Source organism: Taudactylus pleione, unplaced genomic scaffold, assembly GCF_031769625.1.
Source record: "Taudactylus pleione unplaced genomic scaffold, aTauple2 ptg000212l, whole genome shotgun sequence".
Lineage (NCBI taxonomy): Eukaryota > Metazoa > Chordata > Amphibia > Anura > Myobatrachidae > Taudactylus > Taudactylus pleione.
Window position 1 is genome coordinate 4,383,559 of NW_028284614.1, and position 26,047 is coordinate 4,409,605.

General features: G+C 49.7%; 1 protein-coding gene across 4 annotated transcripts in view; it reads left to right on the forward strand.

The window, feature by feature from the left end:
• The window catches only part of LOC148517700 (T-cell immunoglobulin and mucin domain-containing protein 4-like), a 106,476-nt gene that overhangs the window by 60,956 nt on the left and 19,473 nt on the right, over window positions 1–26,047 (forward strand). For 3 of the 4 annotated variants that reach the window (XM_088478362.1, XM_088478363.1, XM_088478364.1), the window contains exons 1-2: window positions 6,394–6,475; window positions 20,726–21,064. In XM_088478362.1, coding sequence (XP_088334488.1) covers window positions 6,409–6,475; window positions 20,726–21,064 — 406 coding nt within the window. In that variant the 5' untranslated portion in view covers window positions 6,394–6,408. Of the gene's footprint in view, window positions 1–6,393; window positions 6,476–20,725; window positions 21,065–26,047 lie in introns of those variants that run through there. The other variant, XM_088478365.1, reaches the window with a different exon arrangement.

The following is a 26,047-nucleotide window of genomic DNA, read 5'->3' on the forward strand; positions in this document are numbered from 1 at the left end:
CGCTCATCTCTACTTAGCATAGAGTTCACGGCTTAGTTTAAGCACAGTCCAGCGTTTGAGAGAAATAAAGCTTAGCATACAGTTCATGGCTCAGCTTAAGCAAAGTAAGCCTAACAGTGAACCACACACAGATACTAGGCACAGTGAAAATATTAGCACAATTCTGGAATAATAGGCATATACATGCAAAACTGTAAATATTCAGCATAATTTAGCCATAATGGTTCACTAACAGTATATAAGAAAAGAGCTTCACCATGAAGTACAGCATGAAACCTTATCATTGAGCATGACTTTATAAGTCACAACATAAAACATTAGCACATGGCACGAGTTTATGAATTACAGCATAAAACACTAGCACATAGCATGAACTTCCTGTGAGACTCACAGGTGCGAATATTATTGATTCATAATAGTTGCTATTTAGCGCTGCAAGTCGGTTAAGAAAGAATTGCTTTCCAGTCCAATCGTGTGGTTCCAAAGCACAAATAGTTATTTATGTAATGAAAAAGTAACACTGTGAAAGATTTAACAATTAGAGTAAAAAGCAATCAATAATAGTACAAGCTGATACATACGCATGCGCACTGGTCCCAGTATACAGTCATCAATCCAGAAGTCTGTGATCATCAAAGAGGATGTCTGTACCATGGAATCGGGACGCAGTTTATATACCTTACAGAGTTCTATGTTAACAAAGGAACTAGTTGACAAGTTTCCATTGGTTCTTGCTTCTGGATAATCTGGTCATTGGTTGATTCATACGGTGTCATCAGGGGCACGTCTCAGTTCTCCAATGGTCTCTTTGTAGTTTCCTGCCGAACAACTGGTTAATACTGGCTACAACACTGCATATAGATACTAACATTCAATGCAATAACTCCCTATCATCCATAATTAGCGGACGCAAGATGTGACTCCTTTGCCGATAGGAACGGGAGTCTACACATAAACAGGGATTTAGTAAGATACCAAACATGACATGTTCACTATGCCCTAAACCTTAGATCTCATTTAAGGGCATATTATATCACAAATATTAGTTAAAAATACCTTTAATAATTCTGGTTAGTAACTATTGTGAATGGGAACCATCTTGCACATCTGAATCCGCATATGTGCGTATGTGTTGAATTAGCAACTATATACAAATGAGCGTCCATGTGTAAGTATGTGCATACGCATAAGAGCGTTTGTGTACATAAGTATATATACATTTATTTGTGTGTGCATCGGTGTATGTGTGTTGCTAATACGCAGTTTAGCGTCATGGAAACATCATCAGACCATAGACGATTAGATCGTCAGACAATAATTGTACAATGATCATAATCAATTATTTGACTTTGACAATATCAACATAGGTTTTCCCATAAAATCCTAACAGGGCATATAATGAGACCAAAGTACAGGGGATCGAAATTCATTAATCATACCAGGCAATCAGCATGGTAATTAGCAGACTTTTTGCCATAATATTAATAACACATGAAGGGGCATATGTATCAAAGCTTGATGTGAGATAAAATTGTGAGATATCTATCAACAACCAATCAGCTTCTAACTTACATTTTGCAGGCTGTGTTTAAGAAATGATGGTTTGGAGCTGATTGGTTGGTGTTATATATTTCACAATTTTATCTCACATCAAGCTTTGATACATATGCCCCTAAATATTGAACATTCCTGCAGTACAGCAACACAGTGGAACTTAGCATTCACACCTACTTAGCAACATAGCTGTGAAACTGCAGTAATTTTAGCAAAACAAAACCAAAAAACTACATTGCAGGTTAGACATTGATAAACACACATTCAATATTGCCACTACACAGTTTGTCTAAAGTAGCATCAGCAACTCCATGAAAATATGACATGAGCATTTCATAGGAACAGAAACATATATAAACAGGCAAATGCATTTTAGCACAGATAATACCCCCTGCAATCTAATATGGATAGCACCTTTATGTCCTGCTTTTCCTGAGTTAAACGGAAAGCGCTTAGCTCACCACTTCTCACTACTGTATGGGTACTACTGACGCAGCATCAAAGTAGTAAAAATCTAAACCGGGGCCTCCCACCTAGCAGGGCTCTTCCACCCAAATCGGTTCTTGGGGTGCAGTAGCCACAGACCCGGGTTGCAGAGCACCGCACCAGGCTGCGCTAAGTTACTGGAGCTTCTCCTTGTCTTCTTGGCAGCAATCCTCGGCTTGGAAGCGATCAGCAGGGCAGCACTCCAAGAACCCCACAGATGCTCCTAGGATTTTACAGGCACAGCTCCTCTTCCCAGCGGCGATCCTCCTCAGCGGCATCCACACCGTGGTCCTCTTTAGATCCCTGTGTCAGCGCTCCTTCCGGTAACAGGATCCTCATCAGGGGTCTTTTCCTCATGCATCGACCTCGGCGGTCCCGGTCGGCAGGCAGGCAGCGTCACCTGGCTGGGATCTGCTCCAACAGGCTCCCTCCGGTGCAGTTCCTCTGCCGTCATCTTCAACTTCAGCCAGGCGTCTGCGCTTTTGGCAGCAGCGTCCTCCAGACATTCTCCGGTGCTTTCAGCGGGCTCCTCCGGGTCTCCGATCAGCAGGGGCGGTCCTCCTGCACACACGCACTGGCCAGCGGCCCTCTTCGCTTCACACGAGGAGTCTTCCTTGTAGCCGGGTTTATTGTAGCAGCGAGTATGCTCAACTCAGTTCGGCAGAGGGTCCCCTCTTCCTGGTCCCGGTGGCATGATCATTGGCAACAGTCCATCCTGATGGGCAGCTGTACAGCTCCAAGTCCGTTCCTTCAGTCAATATTTAACAGTGGTGCCAGCAACGGTCTTTAGCCGGCAGCGCAGGTGGGTGCCGTTAGGCTGTAGGGTCCTTTGGTGTTGCTGAGGCAGGCGGAAGATTGCTCTTCAGCCCAAGCTCTTTCCCAGTGGTCTGGCGGCTAGTTGTCCAGGGCAGCAGCAGCCCTAGCGGCAAACTTCTCCTTAAAGTCCAGCATGTACCTGTCCTTCCCTATCAGCCACCCTCCTCACAGGGCAGCAGTCCTAAGCTGGGTAGAGCAGGTAGGTGACAGAGTTATGTGTGAAGGGGTCCGGCAGGCAGGCAAAGCAGATGCCGCACTGGCAGGGCTACTTGCGCCGGCTTTACGCAGCTGGGTACACTACACTGGGGCAGCTCCCTGTGCCCTCAGCCGCACCCTCCTGCAGGTTCACTTTTCTATAGTACACATAACGGCGTTTTGCACAGCTCCTTCCCATGTATGGAATCCCCTGACTGACAGCCATTTCTCCGTGGGTCAGACAGTCTCTCTCTTACTGCAGGATTTCTAAACTCCATATCAACTACATGGCAGCACATGCTGCCCAGCTCCTTCCCATCAGGGCTCCCCTCTCCCCTCTGGGGGAATGTTTTTATCCTCTCCCTACACTACTCTGCCTGCCTTGCTGGGTCTGTCCCGACTCCTCTGATTGGACAGGGGGCCCCGGTAACACACCGCCCCTGGGCTCCTCTACCCAGACACCCAGGCCACCAATAAAAGAACAGACATTTTCCCGCACAAAGGGGTTGCTGGCCGGAGGCTAAACTCTTCCCCTGGGTTGCACATGCCCAGAAGGGACCAAGGAAAGTGGGGTCAGCCAAAGTTCAGTAGACTACGTTCTTATTAGGGATGTGCGCCGGACCATTTTTGCAGGATTTGGATTTGGATTTGGTTCTAATTCGTCGTCCGGCTTTGGATTTGGATTTGGATTTGCCAAACTGCGGTGACTGGCTTTGGATTTGGATTTGGATTTGGATTTTTTTACAAAAATTGACAAAAAAAGCTAAAATCACATAAATTGGTCTTTTTTTTCTTCCTAGAGTATTATTAACCTCAATAACATTAATTTCCAGTCAATTTAGACCATATCACAGCTTATAATATTGTTTTCAACATTATTGGCCAAAGGTTGCAGTGAGCTGACTGGTTACTAAGCGACAAAGCAGCGGCACAACGACACAGACACCACAGTATAAAGCACATCTATGACACATTGCCACACAGCAGTGGCAGAAATGAAAAGTAGTGCACCCACCCAGTGGGGTACGGCCAGCAGAGTCACAGTACTTGTTTACATAGTGGGCTACGGCCCTAGGAGTCACAGTGCACAATCTTATTAGCATTACACCGCACATAGGGCCTGATTCACATTACACCATAAAGTAGTGTCTCTTATTTATGTTACGACACACAGTAGTGCCCCTTTTACACAATGCCCACAGTAGTGACCCTTTTACACAATGCCCACAGTAGCGGTGTCCCTTACACAATGTCCCCCAGCAGTGGTGCCCCCTATGCAGTCCCCTTAGTAGTAGGGTCCACTATGCAGTGCCCCCAGTAGAATGCCCCCCAGTAGTATGCCCCCCATTAGCAGGCCCCCCCCAGTAGTATGCCCCCCATTAGCAGACCCCCCCAGTAGTATAGCCCCCCCCCAGTAGCAGGCCCCTCTGTAGTATGGCCCCCCAATAGTGCAGATCCCCCCCAGTAGTATGGCCCCCCCAGTAGCAGACCCCCCCCAGTAGTATAGCCCCCCCCCCAGTAGCAGGCCCCTCTGTGGTATGGCCCCCCCAGTAGTATTGCCCCCCCCCAGTAGCAGACCCCCCCCAGTAGTGCAGACCCCCCCCAGTAGTATAGCCCCCCCAGTAGCAGGCCCCTCTGTAGTATGGCCCCCCCAGTAGTATAGCCCCCCCCCAGTAGCAGACCCCCCCCAGTAGTGCAGACCCCCCCCAGTAGCGCCCCCGGACCTTTGACAAGTAAAAAAATAAAAAAAATAAAACTTAGCTGATTCCCCGCTCCCGCGCCGTCCGCTCTGTCACACGCTGAGGAGGGAGCCGGAAGACGGAGCTCATGTGTGAGCTCCAGCCGGCTCCCTCCGTGCAGCAGCCAATGAGAGTCTGTGTGACTCTCATTGGCTGCTGTAACAAACACACAGCTGCCGCTGGCGGCTGTGTGTCTGTGTCTGTGTAGGGCAGAGCGCTATCACTGCGCTCTGCCCTACACGCGAGGAGACCTGATGTCGGATTCTCTAGTGAGAATCCGACATCAGGCGGCCGCCGTTCGGCCCCGAACGGGGATCCGAGTCAGGCGGTGAACACCCGAACAGGGTTCGGGTGGACTCGGATCCCCAATGTTTGGAGCGGTTCGGATTCCACAGAATCCGAACCGCTCATCTCTAGTTCTTATCCATAAGGCTATCTAACACTGCTTTTAAAAAAACAAAACAAAAAAAAAACAACTGGTGCTAAGGGGCAAAGGAGTTTCTAATAATAAATGGGAGACCCCAAACTTTGGGGTATCCCACCTGTTATATTGTAATAAAGCCTGTCATAGCCGGTTTCTGGGTGACACTTTAGCAGGGGAAGAGCCTCATGGTCTTTATTATTACCCCTCCCCCCTTACCTCTACGCTCTGGCTATCATTCATTTGGGGGGCTCAACTTTTTATATTCGCACCCTCCGTTACGCCCCTCCAGACATAATTTCAAGTTGCCTTATTCTTTCTTACGGTGTCTACACACTAGGTGACTCGCAAACAATACGATGCCGCACGCACCGGAGGCTAATTGCGTGCGCACGTTTGTAGCGCGATCGGCAAGGATGCAAGAGGACACATTTGTCTTTTTCTATACATGTGCAGTACTTAAGAACATATTTTTATCTGCCGTAAATCATGTCCAAAAACATTTTCTTAGTTATAGTAGTTCTCTCTCTCTCTCTCTCTCTCTCTCTCTCTCTCTCTATCTCTCTCTCTCTCTCTATCTCTCTCTCTCTCTCTCTCTCTCTCTCTCTCTCTCTATCTCTCTCTCTCTCTCTCTCTCTCTATCTCTCTCTCTCTCTCACTTAGGACTCTATTTACTACAATCCGCATTTCGCATTGCGAATTCAGCCAATATCACAGGGATTTACTAAAAATCCCTTGCAGGGACAGAGCTTGCGATAAAGTTCTGTCCCTGCGAATCCACTCCGCACACTTATCACGGTATTTTTTGACAAGTGCCCGCGCATGCGCCGACCGGCCGCCGCTAAGCCCTGCCCCCTTTTCAATGTGAAAGGGATATAACTGTCATTTATCAGCACAGTCTATGAAAAGACAGTTAGAAGCTAATTGGTTGCTATGGGTAACTTCTCTGTTGTATCTCTCTCTAAGGTTTGATACATCTCCCCCTAACTGCATTATCCAGTCATCACAAAACTCTTCGGGTTTCACAAAGACATGAGAGACGTCTGTGTTTCATTTTCTTTAGCACTGTAGAAGAACGAGAAGTGTGAATCACTCACCACACAGGGAGTTCCTCTAATTTCCTTTTAGAAATGCTGAACTCAGCTGCAGGCCTGTCACACTAATTACAGAGACCACGGCGAGAAGGGACCGGGCGCCATGGCTACAACACAGGACATGGAGGTGGCGCACCTCAGGATATGTGTCTGTCTCTGGCTTGCCCGTGGTAAGTCGCCAAACTCTGGGCTGGTTAGTATTACAAGGCAGCTGCAATTGGCGTCATGCTCTTGGGAGTCCCCCTGCACCACAGTATTTTCTGTGTTACTAAGCTATTATTCTCATTATTGTGTTGGATTTATATTGTCACTATGGGGTATATTTACTAAGCAGTATATTTTTAAAACTTTTTATGTTTAGCAGATTCTGCCTGCCAGATTTAGATATGACAGGCACAATCTGCACAAATCATGGCTTTTCAAAATCCACCACTTAGTAAATATACCCCTAAGTCAGGGGTCCCCAAACGCAATCCTCAAGGCACCCTAACAGTCCATGTTTTCCATACTTAATCACAGGTGACTTAATAAGTACCTAAGTCAGTTTGATTAAACAATCTATTATTCTATGCACAAGCAAGGATATCCCTAAAACCTAGACTGTTATGGTGCGTACACACTGGGCGATTAAAGTGGACGACTGAACGATAACGATATCGTTATCGTTCAGTCGTCCACTTTATCGTCCATTTTTAACATAAAAAAGATGAACGATGACGACGACGCGCGTTCCCGCGGGTCGTTCGTCATCATCGTTCATCGCGCTGACATGCAGGCCAACCTGACGACCTCGTCAGGTTGCTGCATGTCAGGGAATGGGTGAGAGAGCCCGGCGCTGAACGATATCGCTAATGATATCGTTCAGCGGCTGTGCTCAATGTCATGAACGACATTGAGCACAGCCTGCCGGGGACACACTAGACGATATCGCTCAGGGAGCATATCGTCTAATGTGTATGCACCTTAAGAGTGACTTGAGTACTGAGTTTGGGAACCCCTGCCCTAAGTAATAATACTGTATATCTGCTTGATGATTATGCTACATGGATTTTCCACCTTCCTTTATTGATATTATGACCCATCATCCTGCAATTTTATGAAAAACATTGTTTCATCCTCCTGATGTCATCCTGTGCTTCCCAAACATGTCTTTAATTTTATTACTACAAATATTCAAGAAAGTTTTACAACATTCTTAAAACTAAAAGATATGAGATAAACAGTAAAAGTGTTTTTTAATCTGTCCTCACTCACTTTGCAGTATGTCATCGTTGTTATTAATCTGTTATCACCATACAATTCTACCTGCAGAACGCTTACAGCTGCCCATATCTCACTGAGGGGCCTATTCAGTATTACTAAAAATTCTCTGGAGGTAATTAGGTTTAGAACTCGCCTGGAGTTCTACCTGATTACCAGAGGAATTCATCATTCCTCCTCTCCATAACTATCTATTCCGAAAAGCGATGACAGCTTTTTGGGAAATAGATACTTTTCACTGCCTATACCTTAACGCAGATGTAATTAGTGCTGCGCATGCGCCTTTTCGTTCACAAATACGGCACATGTACAGCACAGATTAAAGCTGCGATAATTCGGTGTCCACCCCCTCCCTTCACTTACCTGGCCGGCTGTAGACGCCGACGTCGACCTCCCGTCCGGCCACCGGTCTGCAGCGGACAGCAAGGCCAGGCAGAGGAAGGTGGAGATTTTTTTTTTTTTAAAACTTTATTTTGTTCTCACACCCACAATGCTGTGATAACACAGAGCAGCAGCCGGAGCCTGAGAAGGGACCAGAGCGCCCGAGGGAGCTGGAGGAGGACCTGCCCAGCTGCCAGCAGGTAAGTGTAACCCGCTATATGCCACCTCACAGTGCTGTATAGTAACCCCATCAAATTCCGAAAATACATAATTTTCGGAATTTGATGAATAGCATAATTTCCATATCCCCATACTAATGTACTAATGTATGGGGAGTGTGGAAATGAATGCAGGGGGCCACTAACCAGGAGATATCACTGATATCTCCTGTGTTAAGTGTCTTCATGAATACAAAAAAAAGGTAATTAAGGAAAATGTCCTTAAAATCGTTATTTTAGTATTGATGAATAGGCCCCTATACCCCCTTTGCCCCCTTTTGTATCATCCCTTCCCTATGTTCTGATTTTGACTTGTTTCCCTTCTGTTCTGTGGTTCCCCACTGTATATCACACTTATACGAAGTGCCCACCGTAACCTATGCAGAAAGCCCCAGTATGCTGCAATAAATTACACATGGAATAATTTATGCAGTGGGTATCTTGTTAGTCATTTTCCATATTGTACCCCATGTAGTGTACCCAAGATGGCTGCATCACAAGGTAACTCTCGTGTGTAGAATGACCAATGCATGCCCTTCTGCTCCACGGGAGGTTTCTGTCCTCCCTGAGCTCGCCCCAGGTTTGCTCGCACCAGAATTTTTGGACGCCCCCCTTCCCCAATACAATTATCTTGTATGAAAAAATATGCCCCAAAGGAATAAGAAAATCAAAACACGCACACACGCACACTATGGGCCCCTGCACAGGGAAAATAAACACATTGGCCCCACATAAGACTTATATACTGATAAGATTTATAATCTGGGACCAGTAATTAACCCTAACTGAGGGTACATTCTTACTGGATATATTCCTGTGTCAGTTACCTGGATTAATATCTTTTATTATTAATATCTCCATTAAGACTAACCACTATTTATTGGCATTTTTAAAGAAGATTATCTTCAACTGATTATTTTGGAGGCTTGTTTTGTAAATCATCTGTTTTTTCTAATGAATGTTTATATTAATATGCATTAATTGTGTTTTTTTTATTTAATTTTTATATATATATATATATATATATATGCAAACAAAGGGAGAGCGCACTCGTAAATAATAAGTAACAAACGTTTTACTGCACAACATATGCTCACATACATTGAAGTTTAAAAAGTTGATCTTAGCTGCAAATCAGTCTTATTCCACCATGTCTCAGGATACAGCCCGATCATTGAAGTCAATAGTGACGAAACGCGTTGGGCGTGGCCTGTGACGTGGACGTACTGGATGTTACCTGCTGTGTGCCAGAGCGGGCGTCTTGATCGGGCTGTATCCTGAGACATGGTGGAATCAGACTGATTTGCAGCTAAGATCAACTTTTTAAACTTCAATGTATGTGAGCATATGTTGTGCAGTAAAACGTTTGTTACTTATTACTTACGAGTGCGCACTCCCTTTGTTTGCATATCTCTGGAATCTTATGCTCCGTGGCTGGAGACTGGGATGAAGCTGCGCTTGACTTGATACAATTGACTAAATTCTGGACACATTCTAATAGAGACTGTTGCGCTTATTGGACTTCTTTCTATATATATATATATATATATAAAATTAGGGGTGAGCGGATTCGGTTCTACTCGGTTCCGTTCGGATTTAAAAACCGAATCTTATTGGCTATCAGCTGTCATGAGTATTGGATAGCCAATAAGATTCAGTTTTTAAAACCGAACGGAACCGAGTAGAACCGAACCCGCTTACCCCTAATATATATACAGTTTTAAGAGATTTATTATTATTGTAAATAAAATCAATTTATTAAAATATACAATCGTGTTCAATAAATGTAATATGCACCTTGTGGTGGAAATTCATTCTACCTTATTTTCATGTTGTTGCACTTGCTGGAGTATTCTAGAGGTACTCAGTAGGTTGCTGCTTACATAATTGTAGATACAATAGGGCTTGTTTTTGATATAATCTTGTGGTAGTGCCCTATAAGGGGTTAATTTGTTAACCCACAATTTATATTTAAAATATATAGGACATCTATGAAACATTGCCACACAGCAGTGGCAGACAGGATGGCAGTTTAATAAACTATAATAATGACAGTCGGCAATACCCCGAATTGTGCAAAATGTAAAGAAAAGAGGTGCAAGAGGGAATTGTCCCTCCCACCCACTCTTATGTGGGATATTAAAAAGGACATGCACAGTTTAACAAACCAAGCCAGGGGCAGAACTATGGGAGACAATGGAGGCACCTGCCGCCAGGCTCCAGCTCTGAAGGGGCACCTTCTCCATTGTCCACAACATATTCACCCCACTTAGGACTGCAACTATGTACCCAGAGTGTACCGTCATGGCCACCCAATACATGGCACCCCTTCCCGGCACCTGAAAAGCCACCATACGCTAGTGGGGAGCTCTTTGCCAGTCAATCAGCTGCTTCCTTAGTCTATCTATAGCCTGTCTGTATACATTACAGTCCCAGCGACTGTGACGGGGGGGGGGCACCAAATTATAACTTGCCTCCGGGAATCTGGGATGAAGTTACGCCACTGAACCAAGCACTTTAGCGACTAGGACTGACACTTTTGTGGCTGAACTCCTTGGTTTGTTTGGGCCCCCAAAGAAAAATTTTTGGAAGGACTACCTTCCATTAACGGTGGAGATTGCATGTGCTGGTCCAAACTGCTGGTAGCTGATGCTGGACTGCTTGTTATTAATTTTTCAAATGATTATAATTTTCTTAAACAAATTGCATGAACTCGCTGCAAATAACGTAACAGGGAGGAGGTGCCTAGATGGTTAACGTCCCTTCCTCTGCTAACTTTGGCTTTGCAAATGGAACAGATGCCTTCACAACTGTTTTCAGAATTTAGATTAAAATAATTCCACACACAAGACGTGGCTTTTCTTTTTATCATTAGCAAGAACTGCTGCCACTAGTGGCTGATTTATGCAAACCAAATCCTCCTCATCAACGTCAGGTAGGACACAAATTTCCCCCTCATCCTCCTTTTGCACTTCCTCCACACTATCATCCTCATGTTTTATTATTTCACCATCTAATACTAACACAGCCATCATGGCGTCAGTGATCCACTGTGAAACTGGGTGACAGCTGTTATACTTACCTCCTCTATCAAAGGACTGTTTAATAGTCAATTGTTTTTTTTAAATTCCTACTAGTAGTAGTCTTCTTGGTCCCTTTCTGGGATGAAGATCCACCCCCAGCAGCAGCAACAGACGTAGCACTCAAGGATCCTTCTGAGGAATCACGGATAGGAGAGGAGTCAGTCATGCTTATGAAATTGGATGCAGCAGGACTACTTCTGATCACGAATGAGGATGTTGATGATGATGCAGTTGTTGGTGGTGGAAATTGCAGGTGCTTGGATCCAGATAGAAGGGAGCAGCTAGGTGACACTGGACTGATTGTTTGTTTTTTTGTCCCCAAAGTTTTAGAATTTGAAATACCCATTCTAATTTGATGAATGAGTTGCAATTGACGTAACAGGGAGGAGGTTAGAATATGGTTAAGGTCCTTACCTCTACTCACTGTTACTTGCCAATGGTTACAAATGGCTTGGCAAAGGTTGTCCGGATTTGGGTGGAAATAATTCCAAACAATGGAAGTGGATTTTTTGGTCCTTTGCCCAGGCATGGCAACAATGGGATTTTTCCCACAATGGGCAACAACTGTTTCCTGATTTACAGTTTTTACACAAACATCCTCGCCATCAACATCCTCACCATCATTAACATCCTCATCATCCTTGTTGTTATCGCCAACTAGATAAATATCCTCCTCATCCTCCTCGTGCAATTCCGCAGAAGCATCCATTTCTACGTCAGAAGGCACACAAATGGTGGAAGGAGGATCCTCTTGAAGTACAGTATCAGAAAGGTCAGGCTCACACACGGCACCCGTGGACACACTTGGACTCTTCTCAGGGATTTGTAATTTTTCAGAGCACACAGTTGGTTCCGGTGTCTTACTCGTCTTAACAATTAAAAAAAAATTTGTACCTCTCCTAAAAGCAGAGGGGCTTAAATTATCATTAGACCCATCAGTCATCATAAATCCAGGCCAATGCCTTATCCTTTCCTTGCCACTTTGTGTAGTGAATGGCATATTGCCAATTTTTTGTTTCTCTAAAGCAGGGATGGGGAACCTCAGGGCTGGGGGCCATATAAGGCCCGGGGAATCATTTGGTCTGGCCTTCGGAGCTTTTTTCTGCTAGCTTCATCTGGCTAGCAGGGTGCCTAGAATGACAACCTGCAGCCAGAATCTATGCAGCAGTGCCGCCTGGAGCTTCCTTAGGACGCTTCTGACAGTCACACCGCTGCTCTTACAGCTCCTAGGAGCATCCTCAGGATGCTCTGGGTATTGCTGTAATCAACGGCGATTGTGGCCCCGCCCCATGTGACGGTACATTGAGGGACCGCGGCCTGCACCGGGCCCGAGAATGATGTTATATATATCAAAATGGCCCTCAACAGAAAAAAGGTTCCCCAGCCCTGCTCTAAAGCTAACTTAGCTTTAGCTTTTTTTTTCTTTATCAAGGTAAAAGTTGATTTTTTTTTACATGGCCTGACGTAAGCCCTGGTGCATCGGCCTTGATAACGTTGACGGCCTTGCATCGTCATCGTGACTGCTGCCGACAGCTACAAGACTGGTGTGTGGATCCTGTTCTCCTGTCATGTGACTGTCCTCCATACTCACTGCGGTCTTACAGCAGTGTCACCAAGCAATTATACTGCAGCTCGGTTGTGGCTAACGCACACAACCAAAAAATTGTTTTTATTTTTTCACTGATGGTGTGGCAGGCTAACACGCACATATCAAAAAATTGTTGGTTTTTTTGCACACTGTGGGTGAACCCCTGAAAGAGGCAGCAGCCCCTTGACAGACAGCAGCACAGCACCCCTGTGCACCTACACTGATGACAAGTGTGGCTATTTATTTTCCTACTGGTGGTGTACACACAAAAAAATAGTTTTTATTTTTTCACTCGTGGTGTGGAAGGCTAACACACACATACCAAAGAAATGTTTGGTTTTTGGGGCAGCAGCCCCTTGACAGACAGCAGCACAGCACCCTTGCACACCTACGCCGATGACAGGTGTGGCTAACAGGCGCACACAAAAAAAATGTTTGTTTGTTTTTTCACACTGGGGGTGGGTGAAGAGCACTCCTGAAGGACAGAGCGCCCCCTGGACAACACAGCAGAACAGCCAGCCTCTATGGACAACATCCAGCCAGCCCTTATGGGCAGGACAACAGCCAGCCCTTATGGACAGGACAACAGCCAGCCCCTATGGACAGGACAACAGCCAGCCAGTCCTTATGGATAGGACAACAGCCAGCCCTTATGGACAGGATAACAGCCAGCCAGCCCTGCTAGAGACAACAGCCAGCCAGCCCCTGTATGGACATTAAGCAGCCAGCCCCTGAGTGACAACAGTAGCCAGTCCCTATGCACAGCATCAGCTACAGCACAGCACTGGTCCCAGCTCACTCCCTCTTCACTCTCCACAGCCGGATTGAAAAATGGTGGCGATCGCGGAACCTTTATAGAATCCAAAACCTGCAAGAATCTGACAGCGGGATGATGACGTTTTGCCTCGTTTTCAGATCCGAGTCAGGCGGGAAAACCCCAGCCAATTCGGATCTGACTCGGATCCCCAAAGTTCAGGTGGGTTCGGTTCTCAGGGAACCAAACCCGCTCATCCCTAATCTTAACATTTTTAGAAATCGCTTTCATTTTATAATAACCACATTGTTTTTGGACAACTGGTTCTCACAATATTTAAGGAAATGGAATTATTGAGCAACAATAATGTTAAAGAGGTAGTGTTTGGCTGCTGTGTTATAGAGTATGGTATTTGGACCTAACTGCGTGTTAGCATGAAGTGACAGAGTTGCTTATACGGAAGAAAAGCGGGTGCTAATTACATGGGCTTAATAGAGGGGCCGCCGCTGCCCATCCGCCCCCCTCCATTACCTGTCAGTGGCATCAGCCTATGGGCGGGATGCATAACGCATCGCAGACGGGATATGGTGCATCCCACCACCCTTCACATGCATGCCGGCGTTGGTACGCCGGTATGCATGACCAGCACTGCAAAGGACCACTCTCTCGGTAAGAGCAGCCCTTTGCGATGGAGAGACTACCGGGTCTATGACACAGAAGACCTTCTGGCATCCTTCTGCGCATGCGCAGAAGGACTCACGCACCGCGGGGGGTGCTGGGAGGGATCCAATTGGATCCCTCTCACAGCACTCTCCCAATAGAAGCCCATAGGCTTCTATGGGTAACATCAGGAAGATGGCGTTACCCACCGCAACCAAGCCCAAGAGTGCATAGCATTCTGGGGCTTGGTGCATATGAGAAATGCGGTCAAACCCGCATGTTGGGGGTGTGACTGCATTGCTCAGGTTGCTACATCCCGCCCTGTGTCTGCCTAGCCCAGTGCACACTGATTCCCTCCATGGATTAGCTCCTTGCTGAGGGCATTTTTTTTCTGTAAGTAGGTGTGGCATTATGCCATGCTCCCCAACATTACCTGGGCCCGGCACAGCCATCTACGGCCCTGCACAGTGCCCCCAAGTTGCAGCATGACTGGCATGCTGCGGCTTTTTGGGGGGTGGAGAGCGGGTGTCGCCAGCAGGAGGCGGCAGTCTGACTAAGCTTCAGCTTACACAGAGGGCCGATGCTGTAATTATTGCGACCAATTGTCGCGATGTTGATACGATGCTGTGTCTTCGGATGCAGCACTCAGATCTGCGATGCCGGCTGGAGACTATTTTTTCTCTCAGACGCCTCCTGCAGGCATTAGCTTATTAGTTTTATGGTGGCTGTACAATACTGTGCATATCTGAAGCTGGCCCAGTATTTGATTGAGCATAAAGGCTTTTATTTAAACTGTAACCAATATTGCAATATCAAGACCAGTTGCCAGTGCTTAATACAATGCTGAGATAAAAGAGCCCCCCTGTCATACATAATGAGGAACACTGCATAGAAATAAAGCAACTGAACAAAAATATAAACAACAAACAGCACATTGTACTGATGAGCTAATAGTTACACAGTGCAGAAGGTCACACATCAACCATACAGAGTGAGGCAGTAACACATAAGGGGGAGAGGACTGTGGCTTCATGAAGAAGGTGCGTGCCGCACCTGGGTATCACCCTCGGAGGGAGTGACACTAAAATGCCGGCTCCCTTGCAGCATGCTTGCCTACTCTCCCAGAAGTTCCCGATTTTTCAGTTAACCCCCCACACCCCCAGAAGGGTAGCCACCTCTCCCTCATCTTGCCCACTTCCTAGTGAAATGGGGAGAATATTCACTGAGATCGCGGTCCCAGAGTAGGGAGCGGAGCTTAATGAGGCGATTCTACAAGAATTTCATCCTTTGGCCTCGTCCCCTATTTAAATATGCATTATTCACTGCAATTTACCGTGAGGGGGTAGGGCTTAATCACACACAAAAAAAAAAGAATGAAAAAAAGTCCAGCACCGCCCCCTTCACCGCCCACCTGCTTCTCCTCCCCGGGCTTCTCCCAGGGAGGAAGAATAAAAAAGTAGAGAAGTATGCTCTGCGGTGACAGGAGCCAGGTGCCGCACTGTACATTCTCCTGCAGCACCCGGCTCCTGTCATATAAGAGGCACTGACAGTGCAGACTGCCCAGTCTCCAGGAGAAGCCCAGCATCTCCGGTGATGCTGGGCTGCCCCTAGAGTGATGTTATCAGGATTCCCCACGAGGCCACGCCCCTCTGTTTAGACCAGGCCCCCTGTTTGGCTGGGCGTGCCAGAGTGCGCACCAGGGACCTCATTCAGACCCGCTCGCAAGTGCTATGCGCTCGCAAGCGGGTCGATGGTGGGGCACTGCGCACACGCCGGGACTCCGAGACTCACTACAAACGGGGCGGCTGTTGATGTTGATTGACAGCTCGCCCAATTTTGTAGGCGGGGAGGGGGGGGTGGCTGGTCAAACGGAGCCGTTCCTGAAGGAACGCCTGCCGTTTGTGGGCGGTCCTACTGACATCACTCGTGATGAACTCAGTAGTGAACTTTCTGCTCTATTTGAGCAGGAAGCTCACTGGGGCTTGCGGCAGATGAGACCCTACCACAAGGGTCTTGTCGCAAGCCCGATGGTTGCGATAATCGTGCCCATCACCTGGCCGCTCGCAAAAGCTGTGGGTGGTCACCCACAGCTTAGCGAGCGGCCAGGAGGCCGGCTAAAAAAAAAAAAGCGGCCGCCCTCATTCAGAGACTCTGAATGAGGTCCCAGGTGTCAAGAGACCCGTAGACACCTCTGGGAAAGGGGGAGGTAAAATACTGTACTTATTGTAGGCTCAAATTTCCATTAGATCCGCATTAAGGGTCCGATTCAGAAATGGGCGCTAACGCTGCCGCTACTGCAGCTGTGCAAAACTATGCAAATGTCGCAGACGCCTAGATTTATATTGAGATGTCCACCAGTAATTTTGCAAATCCAAGCAACTGCGTACAAAAAGCATCTTCGGTCTCAGATCAGTCGTTGATCGGCCTTCGGAGTACTTCTATAGATGTGCAGAATGGCCGGAGCTATCTTTTCTGCATATGGGATCGCAATTGCAGTCTTGCAGTCTCCGCCACGCCCTGAAAGCGTTAGCGACACGCCTGCACTTTTGCCGCCACTTTCCTGTTAGCTCCTAAATCGCTCTGTGACTTTCAATAACTCTGCAGGAAGTTAATGATCGCCGATAATTGCTCAACTACGTAAACTTTGGCATTGCATCCATTTCCGATACAGGCCCTAAGGTGTGTGAGAAGGGTGCACAAGAGCCCTGATTCAGGGATGTACACTACTGCTGGCCATACACTAGCAGGATTTAGGGCTGATTGTCCTATTTTCGATGCGTCGTACAATGAATCGTGTGGAAATCGTGTAGTATTTAGGTAGGATACAATCCGATGCGCGCTCCCGCCGCTCTTAAAGCTTATCGTATGATCAGATGTGCAGCCCATATTATCTATGGTAATCGTATGCAGATCGTGCCGTGTATTTGTGCATGCGATGCATCGTGCGTCCGACCAGCGTCATTTCAGTGACATTTTGAAGAAGTGTGTGTTCTTTCAATGACCTTCCCTCCTAAACTGCAGATCGATCGTATCGTGAGATCGCATGTACATCGTGTGTCAATCGTGCGACCAGGATTGCCAGGGAGCTGCCGGGGAGTTCTAAGATGAATCTTATCTTATGCTGGTGGTACTAGTGTATGGCCAGCATAATACATTGGCAGCTGCTGTGCGAAAAAATGCTAATGCTGTAGGCAGCTGGAAGTGTATTGAGACGGCCACCCGTGGCTTCACAGATCCAAACATGTGCGTACATTGACGCAGCGGCCGTCACATGCAATTCCATATTCGGCCATCTGAGTAGCCCTAATGCGAGACACCAGAACCACATCAGTGGACGCAGGACCGGATTCAGCTCCTGCAGCCTGACCACAGGAGCAACCATTGTGGCCATTGGTGGCGATGGTAACAATGGTGATCCCAGCCTGCGATGTCGGTCGCAGTGCTGGGTTTGGAAATGCAACACGGAGGTGTTTGACACGGAATGAGATTGAAATGCCGGCGGCTGCCCGACGGGATGAAAATCTCGACAGAGGCAGGTAAGTATCCTAACCTCCCCTGTCCCCCCCTAACACTCCCTTAGTGGTGCCTAACCCTAACCTCCCCCCCTAGTGTCTAACCCTAACCTCCCCCTGGGGTGCCCAACCCCCCGCCCCGCACCCTAAACCTAACCCTCCTGGGGGTGCCTAACCCTAAATCCCCCCGGGGGTGTCTATCCCTAACCCCCCCTTACCGCTTCCTAAACTGAACCCTCCCAGGGGGGTGCCTATCCCTAACCTCTCCCCCCAAAAACCTAACGCTAACCCCGCTAAGTGCCCTAAACCTAACCCTCCCCGAGGCTTACAGGATGGGCGCCCTGGACTTACCCCGTTTGGGCATGCGTCATCCTGGATTCCGGCTTCGGGATTATCCGGCATTCACATAACTACATCCCGTCTGACATCTCCTTCTGCAGTTGCATCTGAAATGGACGGATTTGCACAGCCGCTTGTATGCCGCTCTACAAATCCGTCCATGTGTGTATCAGGCTCATAGATAATAATACACAAAGGGCCTGCTTCAGAGCCAATCGCTATCTGCGTATGCTTGCTAGATGCGTATACAAATTTTTCATAGTGACGCCATGGGAAGCGATCGCTCGCCAAGGCATAAGCACGCCCACCATGTCTTAGCGAGCTGCCACTTTGTGTGAGCGTACGCCCAATCGCACAGGCAGAGCCGCCCACCAGCACACATCATCTCCAGGAAGTGTATTAAAACATTGGTACATCGAGCACCATCGGATGTGAACGCAGTGCTTTACCCTACCGCAAGCTTTGTGAGGAAATCAGTGTAAAAAAATTGCAAGTGACATGTACTATGACGCTGCCTGTTAATTATGCATGCCTCTGAAACGGCGTTGAAACACCCAGGCATGCCTGCGTTCACATCTCCAACCCCCCCGTTATTAGTGTCCTGCCCCTGTTACCACCCACAAATGGCCTCTCCTGTCACTCATTACACTGGGCTGGTTTTGCTGGGCGAACTAGAGGGTTGCGAATGCACTGTGTAGTTCGCGCACGCGCAGAACAAGGTGTGCGCATGCGCGTACGCAGACCATCGGGCCGCTTGCGAACACACAGCGCTAGCAGGCGGCTCTGAATCCAGCCCTAATTTCAAAACAAAAAAGAGGAAAATAGATCTGTATCGGGTGCAATATTAAGATTTAACTTTTAATAGTAACTCTAAAAATCTTGTCAAAAAGAGATACAGTACATTGTAACCCTGACTTTTTCTGAGAGAAATCCCCGCGCTCAGCGTGACGGAATTATATAGCAGCAGTTAATCTCAGAGCCAGATACTAGTAATTAATGAAAGTGCTCTTAACTGCATACAAATATTGTATATGATGCTACTCTATAATCTCCCATACTGAACAATATAATTTATGAAGAGAGGATACTATACCTCCAACACTCTCATATAATTTGCTTTGAGAACAAGCTAATGCCCCTTTCACAGTGCAATGCCGGGTCGCACCTAGCTTTATGTTCACGCGCCCCTCTTGGGTGCGACCAGGCAGACACCACCTTTCAGACTGGCCGACCCGGCTTATTGCCGGGTCAATTACATCACTGCCATCACGTACCGAGCCTGCGCTTGGAGACGAGATCAACTCCATGTGCCAGCCCTTGCTATGCTGTGAAAGGGACCCGAGTCGTTACCCCGTTCACACTGCACTGCGAGCCGGGTTGAACCCGTGTTCAACCCTGCTCGTTACCAGGGTTGAAATAAGCTCAACCAGGCTTATTTCAACCTGGCCCAACACTGCACAGTAACACGGGTTGGTTCTTGTGTAAGGGGTATTAGAGTGTATGTATTTGAACTTGTTATAATTTACTATAAAGAGGACATTATTCCTCTGATACTCTCATATATGTTGCCTTACTAATAAGCTTAAGTAGCACATCCACTAGCAGACCAAAATACGACTGCACCACTACAACATTGTAATCGTGCAGTCGTTTCACAGTCTGTGCTGTGCCTACACTGAATGTTCAGTCGTTCAGTGTAGGCACATCAATCATTCCCGAACATGGGCAATCTGTCGTTATCGGCAGATTGACCAGCATGTTCGGGCGATGATTGATGTCGGAAATTACCAGCAGGAGCGCGCATCACTGGTAATTTCCGACATTAATTTGCATGATTTATGCCCGATTACTGAGCGATTGCACAATTACGATGTCATAATTGTTCAATCGCTCAGTAATGTCGCGTTGTGGATATGCGGATAAGAGAGTTTTGTATATCTAACTTGCTATATCGATAACATTATATTATCTACATATGCATACCTACTAAATGGAACTAAATAATAATTGGACTGTCCATAGACAGACGGTGTAATGGTTAGCGTTACTGCCTCACAGCACTGAGGTCATGGGTTTGATTCCCACTATGGCCCTGTGTGGAGTTTGTATATTCTCCCTATGCTTGTGTGGGTTTCCTCTGGATACTCCGGTTTCCTCCCACACTCCAAAAATATACTGGTAGGTTAAGTGGCTCCCCACAAAATTTACCATAGTGTGTATGTGTATGAGCATGTGGTAGGGAATGTAGATTGTAAGCTCCACTGGGGCAGGGACAGAAAGGTAAGATATTCTCTGTAAAGTGCTGCGGAATATGTGTGCGCTATATAAATAACTGGTAATAAATAGATGCAATTTTGGAGTGATAGTGACCTAAAATATATGGACACCTTAAGGAAAATTACCCACTTGTAGGATAATAATCAAAAGACAGGAGACTATATTGTAAATTGATACTCTCATATATTTGTACTTAAACTAAGAGAGTTCAATTAAAAGATCTTTATATAATATTAAATATCCTACAAATGAATTATACACTGAATCATACATCCAAGAGACAGGGAAGAGCTGTGTTGGTGGTTTACTGTCCATTACATGTTAATTATGTGTGTTTTGCTTATGCAGGACTGTCAGCAGCAGAAGAACATGTGACAGGATCGGTGAATGGTACAGTGACATTACCCTGCACATATCTTGTCAGTGACGGGGTGACCTCCATGTGCTGGGGACGAGGCAGCTGTCCATCATCAGGATGTAACACTGTGATCATACAGACAGATGGCAGCAGAGTGACCTGGAGAAGATCTGACAGATACCAGTTACTGGGGAACATAGCACAGGGGGACGTGTCCCTGACCATCACTGGGGTGACCGAGGGAGATGGGGGAACTTACTGCTGCCGTGTGGAGATCACAGGATGGTTCAATGACCAAAAAAAGCAGATTCATGTGAGGCTACGGGAAGGTGAGGATCCCTCTATTCTATTTCTTTTCTTAAAGCAAAACTTTGCATAAACATGTTATATAATAGGCACCAATCATTCTAACAGTACCTGTAAGGAGATTTATTTACTAAAAGCGAATTATGTCTGATATCTAAATATACACAGTGTCCTGCCCATCATAAGTTCATTGTGTGATCATGGGCGGTGAGAGAAGGGGGGGGGGGGGGGGTACTACTTACCTGGACCGGATGGAGGGGCCCGGTGGGGGCCTGGATTAGACGCTAAGGGGTACAGTGGCCCTCTTTGCATTGGTGCTGAGGCACAGGCAGATCCAAAAGGGAGGATCAGTGCAATAGCCCCACCTGTAACACTACTTTTCTATCCACTACTGCTGGCTGCTGTATAGCATCACAGGGCACATCGGGCAGGGGAAGGAGAGGAGACTGCTGCTGGCCGCTGTATAGCATCACAGGGCACATCGGGCAGGGGAAGGAGAGGGGACTGCTGCTGGCCGCTGTATAGCATCACAGGGCACATCGGGCAGGGGGAAGGAGAGGAGACTGCTGCTGGCCGCTGTATAGCATCACAGGGCACATCGGGCAGGGGAATGAGAGGGGACTGCTGCTGGCCGCTGTATAGCATCACAGGGCACATCGGGCAGGGGAAGGAGAGGAGACTGCTGCTGGCCGCTGTATAGCATCACAGGGCACATCGGGCAGGGGAAGGAGAGGGGACTGCTGCTGGCCGCTGTATAGCATCACAGGGCACATCGGGCAGGGGAAGGAGAGGAGACTGCTGCTGGCCGCTGTATAGCATCACAGGGCACATCGGGCAGGGGAATGAGAGGGGACTGCTGCTGGCCGCTGTATAGCATCACAGGGCACATCGGGCAGGGGAAGGAGAGGAGACTGCTGCTGGCCGCTGTATAGCATCACAGGGCACATCGGGCAGGGGAAGGAGAGGAGACTGCTGCTGGCCGCTGTATAGCAGCACAGGGCACATCGGGCAGGGGAAGGAGAGGGGACTGCTGGCCGCTGTATAGCAGCACAGGGCACATCGGGCAGGGGAAGGAGAGGAGACTGCTGCTGGCCGCTGTATAGCATCACAGGGCACATCGGGCAGGGGAAGGAGAGGAGACTGCTGCTGGCCGCTGTATAGCATCACAGGGCACATCGGGCAGGGGAAGGAGAGGAGACTGCTGCTGGCCGCTGTATAGCAGCACAGGGCACATCGGGCAGGGGAAGGAGAGGAGACTGCTGCTGGCCGCTGTATAGCATCACAGGGCACATCGGGCAGGGGAAGGAGAGGGGACTGCTGCTGGCCGCTGTATAGCAGCACAGGGCGCATCGGGCAGGGGAAGGAGAGGGGACTGCTGCTGGCCGCTGTATAGCATCACAGGGCGCATCGGGCAGGGGAAGGAGAGGAGACTGCTGCTGGCCGCTGTATAGCATCACAGGGCGCATCGGGCAGGGGAAGGAGAGGAGACTGCTGCTGGCCGCTGTATAGCATCACAGGGCACATCGGGCAGGGGAAGGAGAGGGGACTGCTGCTGGCCGCTGTATAGCATCACAGGGCACATCGGGCAGGGGAAGGAGAGGAGACTGCTGCTGGCCGCTGTATAGCATCACAGGGCACATCGGGCAGGGGAAGGAGAGGGGACTGCTGCTGGCCGCTGTATAGCATCACAGGGCACATCGGGCAGGGGAAGGAGAGGAGACTGCTGCTGGCCGCTGTATAGCATCACAGGGCGCATCGGGCAGGGGAATGAGAGGGGACTGCTGCTGGCCGCTGTATAGCATCACAGGGCGCATCGGGCAGGGGAAGGAGAGGAGACTGCTGCTGGCCGCTGTATAGCATCACAGGGCGCATCGGGCAGGGGAAGGAGAGGAGACTGCTGCTGGCCGCTGTATAGCATCACAGGGCACATCGGGCAGGGGAAGGAGAGGGGACTGCTGCTGGCCGCTGTATAGCATCACAGGGCACATCGGGCAGGGGAAGGAGAGGAGACTGCTGCTGGCCGCTGTATAGCATCACAGGGCACATCGGGCAGGGGAAGGAGAGGGGACTGCTGCTGGCCGCTGTATAGCATCACAGGGCACATCGGGCAGGGGAAGGAGAGGAGACTGCTGCTGGCTGCTGTATAGCATCACAGGGCACATCGGGCAGGGGAAGGAGAGGAGACTGCTGCTGGCCGCTGTATAGCAGCACAGGGCACATCGGGCAGGGGAATGAGAGGGGACTGCTGGCCGCTGTATAGCATCACAGGGCACATCGGGCAGGGGAAGGAGAGGAGACTGCTGCTGGCCGCTGTATAGCATCACAGGGCACATCGGGCAGGGGAAGGAGAGGGGACTGCTGCTGGCCGCTGTATAGCATCACAGGGCACATCGGGCAGGGGAAGGAGAGGAGACTGCTGCTGGCCGCTGTATAGCATCACAGGGCACATCGGGCAGGGGAATGAGAGGGGACTGCTGCTGGCCGCTGTATAGCATCACAGGGCACATCGGGCAGGGGAAGGAGAGGAGACTGCTGCTGGCCGCTGTATAGCATCACAGGGCACATCGGGCAGGGGAAGGAGAGGGGACTGCTGCTGGCCGCTGTATAGCATCACAGGGCACATCGGGCAGGGGAAGGAGAGGAGACTGCTGCTGGCCGCTGTATAGCATCACAGGGCACATCGGGCAGGGGAATGAGAGGGGACTGCTGCTGGCCGCTGTATAGCATCACAGGGCACATCGGGCAGGGGAAGGAGAGGAGACTGCTGCTGGCCGCTGTATAGCATCACAGGGCACATCGGGCAGGGGAAGGAGAGGAGACTGCTGCTGGCCGCTGTATAGCAGCACAGGGCACATCGGGCAGGGGAATGAGAGGGGACTGCTGGCCGCTGTATAGCAGCACAGGGCACATCGGGCAGGGGAAGGAGAGGAGACTGCTGCTGGCCGCTGTATAGCATCACAGGGCACATCGGGCAGGGGAAGGAGAGGAGACTGCTGCTGGCCGCTGTATAGCATCACAGGGCACATCGGGCAGGGGAAGGAGAGGAGACTGCTGCTGGCCGCTGTATAGCAGCACAGGGCACATCGGGCAGGGGAAGGAGAGGAGACTGCTGCTGGCCGCTGTATAGCATCACAGGGCACATCGGGCAGGGGAAGGAGAGGGGACTGCTGCTGGCCGCTGTATAGCAGCACAGGGCGCATCGGGCAGGGGAAGGAGAGGGGACTGCTGCTGGCCGCTGTATAGCATCACAGGGCGCATCGGGCAGGGGAAGGAGAGGAGACTGCTGCTGGCCGCTGTATAGCATCACAGGGCGCATCGGGCAGGGGAAGGAGAGGAGACTGCTGCTGGCCGCTGTATAGCAGCACAGGGCACATCGGGCAGGGGAAGGAGAGGAGACTGCTGCTGGCCGCTGTATAGCATCACAGGGCACATCGGGCAGGGGAAGGAGAGGGGACTGCTGCTGGCCGCTGTATAGCATCACAGGGCACATCGGGCAGGGGAAGGAGAGGAGACTGCTGCTGGCCGCTGTATAGCATCACAGGGCACATCGGGCAGGGGAAGGAGAGGGGACTGCTGCTGGCCGCTGTATAGCATCACAGGGCACATCGGGCAGGGGAAGGAGAGGAGACTGCTGCTGGCCGCTGTATAGCATCACAGGGCGCATCGGGCAGGGGAATGAGAGGGGACTGCTGCTGGCCGCTGTATAGCATCACAGGGCGCATCGGGCAGGGGAAGGAGAGGAGACTGCTGCTGGCCGCTGTATAGCATCACAGGGCGCATCGGGCAGGGGAAGGAGAGGAGACTGCTGCTGGCCGCTGTATAGCATCACAGGGCACATCGGGCAGGGGAAGGAGAGGGGACTGCTGCTGGCCGCTGTATAGCATCACAGGGCACATCGGGCAGGGGAAGGAGAGGAGACTGCTGCTGGCCGCTGTATAGCATCACAGGGCACATCGGGCAGGGGAAGGAGAGGGGACTGCTGCTGGCCGCTGTATAGCATCACAGGGCACATCGGGCAGGGGAAGGAGAGGAGACTGCTGCTGGCCGCTGTATAGCATCACAGGGCACATCGGGCAGGGGAAGGAGAGGAGACTGCTGCTGGCCGCTGTATAGCAGCACAGGGCACATCGGGCAGGGGAATGAGAGGGGACTGCTGGCCGCTGTATAGCAGCACAGGGCACATCGGGCAGGGGAAGGAGAGGAGACTGCTGCTGGCCGCTGTATAGCATCACAGGGCACATCGGGCAGGGGAAGGAGAGGAGACTGCTGCTGGCCGCTGTATAGCATCACAGGGCACATCGGGCAGGGGAAGGAGAGGAGACTGCTGCTGGCCGCTGTATAGCAGCACAGGGCACATCGGGCAGGGGAAGGAGAGGAGACTGCTGCTGGCCGCTGTATAGCATCACAGGGCACATCGGGCAGGGGAAGGAGAGGGGACTGCTGCTGGCCGCTGTATAGCAGCACAGGGCACATCGGGCAGGGGAAGGAGAGGGGACTGCTGCTGGCCGCTGTATAGCATCACAGGGCACATCGGGCAGGGGAAGGAGAGGAGACTGCTGCTGGCCGCTGTATAGCATCACAGGGCGCATCGGGCAGGGGAATGAGAGGAGACTGCTGCTGGCCGCTGTATAGCATCACAGGGCGCATCGGGCAGGGGAAGGAGAGGAGACTGCTGCTGGCCGCTGTATAGCATCACAGGGCACATCGGGCAGGGGAAGGAGAGGGGACTGCTGCTGGCCGCTGTATAGCATCACAGGGCACATCGGGCAGGGGAAGGAGAGGGGACTGCTGCTGGCCGCTGTATAGCATCACAGGGCACATCGGGCAGGGGAAGGAGAGGAGACTGCTGCTGGCCGCTGTATAGCATCACAGGGCACATCGGGCAGGGGAAGGAGAGGGGACTGCTGCTGGCCGCTGTATAGCATCACAGGGCACATCGGGCAGGGGAAGGAGAGGAGACTGCTGCTGGCCGCTGTATAGCATCACAGGGCACATCGGGCAGGGGA